This window comes from Olea europaea, unplaced genomic scaffold (assembly GCF_002742605.1).
Source record: "Olea europaea var. sylvestris unplaced genomic scaffold, O_europaea_v1 scaffold2107, whole genome shotgun sequence".
NCBI lineage: Eukaryota > Viridiplantae > Streptophyta > Magnoliopsida > Lamiales > Oleaceae > Olea > Olea europaea.
This window is the reverse complement of record NW_019239015.1, coordinates 194,517-200,962: the sequence shown is the minus strand read 5'-3', so window position 1 is coordinate 200,962 and position 6,446 is coordinate 194,517. Positions and strand designations below refer to the sequence as shown.

The window sequence follows — 6,446 nt, the reverse complement described above, 5'->3', positions numbered from 1 at the left end:
CCACAAGCTCCTCCAAAATGTTATAAAACTATTTCTAAAAGTTATAAACCAAACGCGTTTTCTAGTTTTTTGTTTTGAAAAAAGGTTTTTCAAAACGACAAATCAAACGCATTTTCTGCAATTTTAAAATAATTCTTCAAAATAGAAAACTGAAGATGAATTCAAAATAGATAACAAAAAACAGCAACACAAACCAAACACACCCTTAGCTCGTGCATTTTAATTGCTAGAGAAAAGCTAAATGACGAATCTGACTAGAAATATTGCAAAAAAAAAAAAAAAAAGGTTAAATTTGGAAGTGACGCCTGAAATAAATCTTTCTTGGATAATCAGCTGAAAGTCACAAGTGCTTTGCTATCCTCTTATGGATGCTGACAGGACCAGCAGATCTTTTCTGGTCCAGTTATAGAAAATAGTACAATTATTTCCTCAAGATGCACGAACCTTTTTTGTTTCTGAAATTTAGGTTGGCTTTTAGCTGTTCATTGGATTTGGTTACTATATGTGCATGGGTCCGAATTTAAGGCCAGGTTTCCCATTTGTTGCACTCATAATTTTCTATAACATGTCTAACCATAAATATATTGTCAGAGTGTAAATGTGTGTGAATTGTGTATCTTTTAGTTGGAGATGCTCCTTCTGTGTCTCGGTGTGTTCAGTGTATATAGGGTTCATTGGTGCCCTTACTTTCAGTTATCTTTTCTGAAATTGGATTTGGAATTTGTTATCAAGGAGACAGCCCTCTGGAAACTTTTTAGAGCTAATTCATTTTGGTTGTCTTTTCTTTATTGATACCTTGTGTGATCATTGAGGTTCAGACAAACGATCTGTATTTTTAACCATGGAAAGTGGCTCAACCGACAATTGTATATGCCAGCTCTATAGTTATATAGGTTGGACTGCAGACCTTGTTCTCTTGGTATGGGTGACAAATATGTTGTTTGTTGTATTCGTAGATATCATTACAATGTTGCAGACTCAAGGCTCTTTCAGCATGTAGAAAAGGGTACCCAAGATGGTTTATATATTAGCTGCGTGGCTTCAGCATCAAGTCTTTGGGCCTTAATCATGGATGCCGGAACAGGTTTCACTTCACAGGTGTATGAGCTTTCAGCTGTATTCCTTCATAAGGTTGTTTTTGCCATATACATTCACATTTCAATTTAATTTCGTTTGGCCATTCTAGGTGGATGCACCTATCCTCTCCTATTAATAGCCTGTGTTTCTCTTCAGGATTGGATCATGGAACAGTGGGAAAAAAATTATTACATCAGTTCAATAGCAGGTGCAGCTAATGGAAGTTCCTTGGTGGTTATGTCTAAAGGTTCGCACAAGTCTATCTGTATGAGTGTGCTGTAGTACTTTCATCTTTTCGCTTGGCTGTAAATCAATTATATGATCTATTGTATTGGGTTGATGATCTCCATCATATTACACCCAGCTTTCTTGATGTCAGTTTTTTCCTTTCAAGTGGAAGGAAGGTTCATATGATTATTTGTATCGCTGTTCCCGTCAGATGATCTCAATCATATTTATACGATTCTTTAGGTTCTCATTTGTGCATTCACCAATTCTCCAGGAACTCCTTACACCCAGCAGTCCTATAAAGTCAGTGAATCATTTCCTTTCAAGTGGATTAATAAAAAGTGGAAGGAAGGTTTCCATGTCACATCCATGACTACAGCTGGCAATCGCTGGGGTGTTGTAATGTCTAGAAATTCTGGGTATTCTGAGCAGGTAGACTGGATTTTATGGTTGTAATGAGCCAATCTTTGTGGAATTCCTCATTCCTGATTATATGGTTGTTTTCAAATTTCCATAATCAACATGGACTTATTGATGCTATAGGTTGTAGAGCTTGATTTTCTGTACCCAAGTGAGGGAATACATCGCCGCTGGGAAAGTGGTTATAGAATAACTTCCATGGCTGCGACTGATGATCAAGCAGCCTTCATTCTGAGTACACTAAAGCGAAAACTGGTAGACGAGACTCAGGAAACTCTTCGCACATCTGCTTTCCCAAGTACCCATGTAAAGGTAACTTGCTTTCACTCGCTGTTTATCTCCTTCTGTATGGATTTCTTAGAGATGTGCAGCATTCGTATGAATGCGTAAATAAAGATTAGTTTTCTCATTTTTTAACATTTCCCACCTCAATTTAAATTCAAATTTAGTGCTTGCTGTTTATCTATTTTCATTCTACTGCAGGAGAAATGGTCCAAAAATCTCTACATTGCATCCATTTGTTATGGTCGTACTGTGTGCTGAAGCTTTTGTATGTATTTTTGTTGGAGTGAATGGGTTGACTTTTTGAAAGCTGATTTATCGAGCCTCGATTGGGTGAAAGTACACCTTTATCTTTCTACCGAAGATCATGTTATTTGTTGCCACCGTGAAATGTACTTATTAAACTTTTGTAAAATGGTACAAAGACCTGAAGAAGAACACAAGTCGTAAAAGGTGGCACAAAAAAGGCAGAGGTCGGCCGAGCGAACAAAAATTTATGTCAATTCGCCTTGGTTATTCACTCCCTTGAAATAAAATGGCATGTATTTATATAAAGCAAATTACATAGAGATGACTTCAAAGTTCAAAGACGTGGGTGGGGCCCTTTGGCCATTATGATATTTCCTGAGGATTCTAATAATCTTTCTTCTTCATATGATTCGATTATTTCTTTTATTATGAAGTGTACAATTTGTCTATTATAAAGCCCTTGAACTGCCTGGCCCGTCTAGGCTCAGCCCGCTCTGAGTCTAGCATGTGGAGCGAGACGAGAAGTATCCACAGCTATAGATGGGCTTAGACAGGCTTCTCGTTAAGCTATCTAAGCCCCATGGCAGGTTAGGTTTGCACGACTCATTTGGCATCTATACAACGAAATGCATTTGCAGGTAGTGAAAGCACCAACCTCATGCGCAGGCTGGATTCGATTTCCTCACAGGGACAGTTGAAATCTGTGTATGGCCTTCTTCTCAAAGATTTCAAGTGATTTACGGATTTGTTTGGTAAAGTTTTTGCTTCTTGTAGAAGAGTTTTTAAGAAAAAAGGTTATTTTAAATCAATTTCTTTTAAGAGTTCTTCTAGTTAGATGAAATATTTTCATAAACTTTTATGATATTATTTAAATATGTTCAAAAATAACTTAGCCCCCGTTATTTTTTATTATAATGGAGGGACTAGTATATTTTAAAAAAAAATGGATGGTTGTAAAAAAATGAAAAGTTTTTTATTTACGTGTAATAATATTTTATTGAAAATTGTGTGGTTGAAAATAGAAAAGAAAAGTTTAATTTAATTTGATGAGATTTAATGAGTGCGAAATAGGGGCTTATTAATCATGAAATAAATTTTTGACTTTTGAAAAGACAAATTTAATTGAATTCATGACTTCAAAATTTGCACAAATACCTGAAGGGTTGCAAGTACGATTGGTTTGAGCTAAGGTTGAGCTAAAAGCGGGATATAGTTTCAACACGTCTGATCTACCGTATTATCTTGTACATGTTAGATTAATCGGTTGTGATATTTGTATATAATAAGTTTACATAATGATTTACATATAAATAATGTCATGAGATATGTTTTGAGTATTCAAAATTGAGTCAACTTTCGGACTGAAACCTGAAAATTTGATTATTTTGAAAGTAAATTGAATTAAAGTTATCTAGTTCCTTAAGTCAGTAACACAAAACAAATTAACCCAATAGTGTTTCTAGAAAGTGGATCTGTAGTAAAGATTGCTTTTGACTGGTAAACGAATGTTGAAGAAGTCATAAGCCAACCGTAATGACAAACGCGTTTTCTTCTATATATATATATATATATGATCATACATCCCCGACAAAGTCAATCTCCAGAACGAAAGAATCCATCAACAATCGTTGACATCTAAACTTTCAGAAATGTGTCCTCTGAGGTTCATCTTGGTGTTTTTCTCGGCTGTGTTGGCCGGGTATTTGGCTTGGACGACGGTGAGCTCCCTTCCTTCTGAATCAGAGGATTCAACTCATGAAAATAGTTCTACATCTTCTCAGGGGAAACATGAATTGGGATTTGTAAAGGTCAGAAGAAAGAAGAAATTGCCTGATTTCAGGTTTTTTTTTTTTGTATTTCTTCTAACTTTTTGCAGTTCTCAACTTTTTTAGATTATTCAAAATGGCTTCTGGGTGTTCATTGACATGGCGAGTGGGCGCTACCTTTGGAAGAACATCAGACAACTGAAGAACGAAGAGAAGGCAAAAATGCAATAGAGTCCTGTATTCAAAGGCAATCTTCTTGACATTTTTCTGAGATCGTATAGTATTATAGTACATGTAAATTTATTTTTATGGCACAAAAGTAAATGTGAATTCATTCATATTTATCTCCTCTTAGAATCCTTGCCTTCAGTCAATGAAAATATAAACATGGATAATTCCAATCCTTCAGTAATTATTGCATTCACAATTTTTACATCATCAGAAGGGTGTTTGTCAATCCAACTAATGTTTTTAACTCTTCTTTTGTGACTTATTTACATAAAGAAATGAATAACAAAAAGATACACATATATAAGCGCAAGAGTTGGCTTTAATTTAGATCAACTTGTAGCTTGATTGACATGTACAAAAGAGTAAGAAGAGCACCCTGTGGAAGTGGAGCATACCTTGCTAGATTTGAACCAAACCACATGGCAACAAGTACAACGGCAACGATGCTGCTGCTCGTTTTGCCACAAACCCAACTTGCAAACGATAGGAACACTGTAAGCAAAATGCCACTTCTTCCTCCCAATAACCATGCAAATACGTAACCCACCTTGTACCCAGTGTCCAATTTCCGGTCAAGCAAAGCCATAAGGCTACTAAACGTGAGAGACAAGTGGGTACCTACAGTCTGCATCAGAAACAGGGAGAGGAAAGCCGATCTAAGCACCTCAACGAAGGAGCCTCTCTCCTCAGCTGTGTTTTCTTCTTCAGATTCATCGTACACTTCATCATCCTCTGTGTGGTATTGTTCCCAATATTTCTCACGTTGCATTTTCCGCCTCAAGTAAGCCCACCTATAGATCCTTTGACCATCGTCATATTCATGGTTAAAGGCCCAATTATCCCCTGATGACGTGCCAGCATTTTCTTGATGTCGAAGGGTCCAATCATATTGATTCCTTTTCTTCTCATCAATCAGTATCTGAACAAGATACAGTTTTGAGTTTCCCGTTAATGTCACAAATTTAGTGCTGGTGCTATTGGAACAAACGTAACGGTCAACATTGTGAAAGAGATCATAAACAATGCAATCTATGATGGTACCAAAAGTTATTTGGGATTTCCAGTGGAGTGCCAAGAAATATAAACCCATGTGAAGGTTCACATCATCAGAAATGGAAATAACTAAAAAGTTGGCCAACATATAGCATGTGGAACTTCTTTCCTCATTTTTCTTCCACAAAAGTTTACAGAAATTAGCAAAATTCCTAGATAAAACTGCATAATCACAATTCACAAACTGAATAGTTAAAGCTTCACCATACAAAATTTTGGCAATATATTTTGACTTATGAATGTTCTATCATATAAAAAGAACATAAACTGAAGCTATTGTAAATCTCATTCCAATACAGTCTCCAGTAAAATCACATTGGACGCAACAGCAGTCTGATGGAACGTGTCTGAATTCAATGTGCAGAACTTAATCAACTTTAATCAAATAAAAACAAATAAAATTTAGGGTGGAAAATATTATCGGGCATCCATTAGTTAGATAAACTTACGTAAATGCTTGCTATGTATGATCCCAAAGAATTGAAGAAGAAATAAAAGAAAAACAATGAATTAACAGTATTCAGAAATTTTCTAGCCGTGTTTTTCTCAAATGTTATTGATTGAAGTAATCTGCCAATGTACTGAGGCTCTGTTGCATCATCGTGTGGAAGATTACTTCCATATATTTTGAGAAGGAATAACTCCAAATTTATTATAAATTCTTAAATCGCTTGATATTATGGGGGAAGTTAACCTCCTCACCTCCATGGGAAGAATAATCTTCTCTCAACTTTTAAATCGACAAAGACACCCATTTTCTTGTTTTTAATGTTTGCACTTTATTTGGAGATTCAGTTATTCTCCAAATCTAATTAAATATTACATCAGCAGCACACCCAAGCCACTGCTGCACTGGAGGAATTCCCAACACATCCATTTGTCGCGAGTACCGCAACCAGCATTATAGAATTCCATTTGACATCATTTCCGGGAAAAAACTCAGAGTGATACAAATGGAACTAATCTTCGTTCTCTTCTTCACTAGTATTGTGCACTAAGAGGATCCTAAAAACACTAGTCCTGAATCTGGTTGAGTTAGACCTCTAAGGCCTGATTTGGTTCCTGCTGGAATAGGTTGGCAATTCCAGGAAACTTTTACCGTTCTCTTGTTTGGTAACACCTGAAAAAGAGTGGGAAATC

The 6,446-nt window shown here is 36.1% G+C and overlaps 3 protein-coding genes across 3 annotated transcripts in view; 2 read left to right on the top strand and 1 right to left on the bottom strand.

Moving 5' to 3' along the window:
- Window positions 1-2,682, top strand: part of LOC111380206 (casein kinase 1-like protein HD16) — a 7,804-nt gene extending 5,122 nt beyond the window's left edge. Inside the window, exons 13-17 of the mRNA XM_023003702.1 lie at window positions 957-1,131; window positions 1,234-1,324; window positions 1,580-1,737; window positions 1,849-2,037; window positions 2,209-2,682. Coding sequence (XP_022859470.1) covers window positions 957-1,131; window positions 1,234-1,324; window positions 1,580-1,737; window positions 1,849-2,037; window positions 2,209-2,268 — 673 coding nt within the window. The 3' untranslated portion in view covers window positions 2,269-2,682. The remainder of the gene's footprint in view (window positions 1-956; window positions 1,132-1,233; window positions 1,325-1,579; window positions 1,738-1,848; window positions 2,038-2,208) is intronic.
- A 1,147-nt stretch (window positions 2,683-3,829) lies between these two features.
- LOC111380207 lies at window positions 3,830-4,434 on the top strand. The gene is made up of 2 exons (XM_023003703.1): window positions 3,830-4,064; window positions 4,149-4,434. The coding sequence occupies exons 1-2, from the start codon at window positions 3,906-3,908 to the stop codon at window positions 4,251-4,253; spliced, it is 264 nt and encodes an 87-aa protein (XP_022859471.1). The 5' UTR covers window positions 3,830-3,905; the 3' UTR covers window positions 4,254-4,434.
- LOC111380222 overlaps window positions 4,403-6,446 on the bottom strand; it is an 11,587-nt gene continuing 9,543 nt past the window's right edge. The window contains exon 6 of the mRNA XM_023003721.1: window positions 4,403-5,172. Within this exon, the coding sequence (XP_022859489.1) occupies window positions 4,573-5,172 (600 nt within the window). The 3' untranslated portion in view covers window positions 4,403-4,572. The remainder of the gene's footprint in view (window positions 5,173-6,446) is intronic.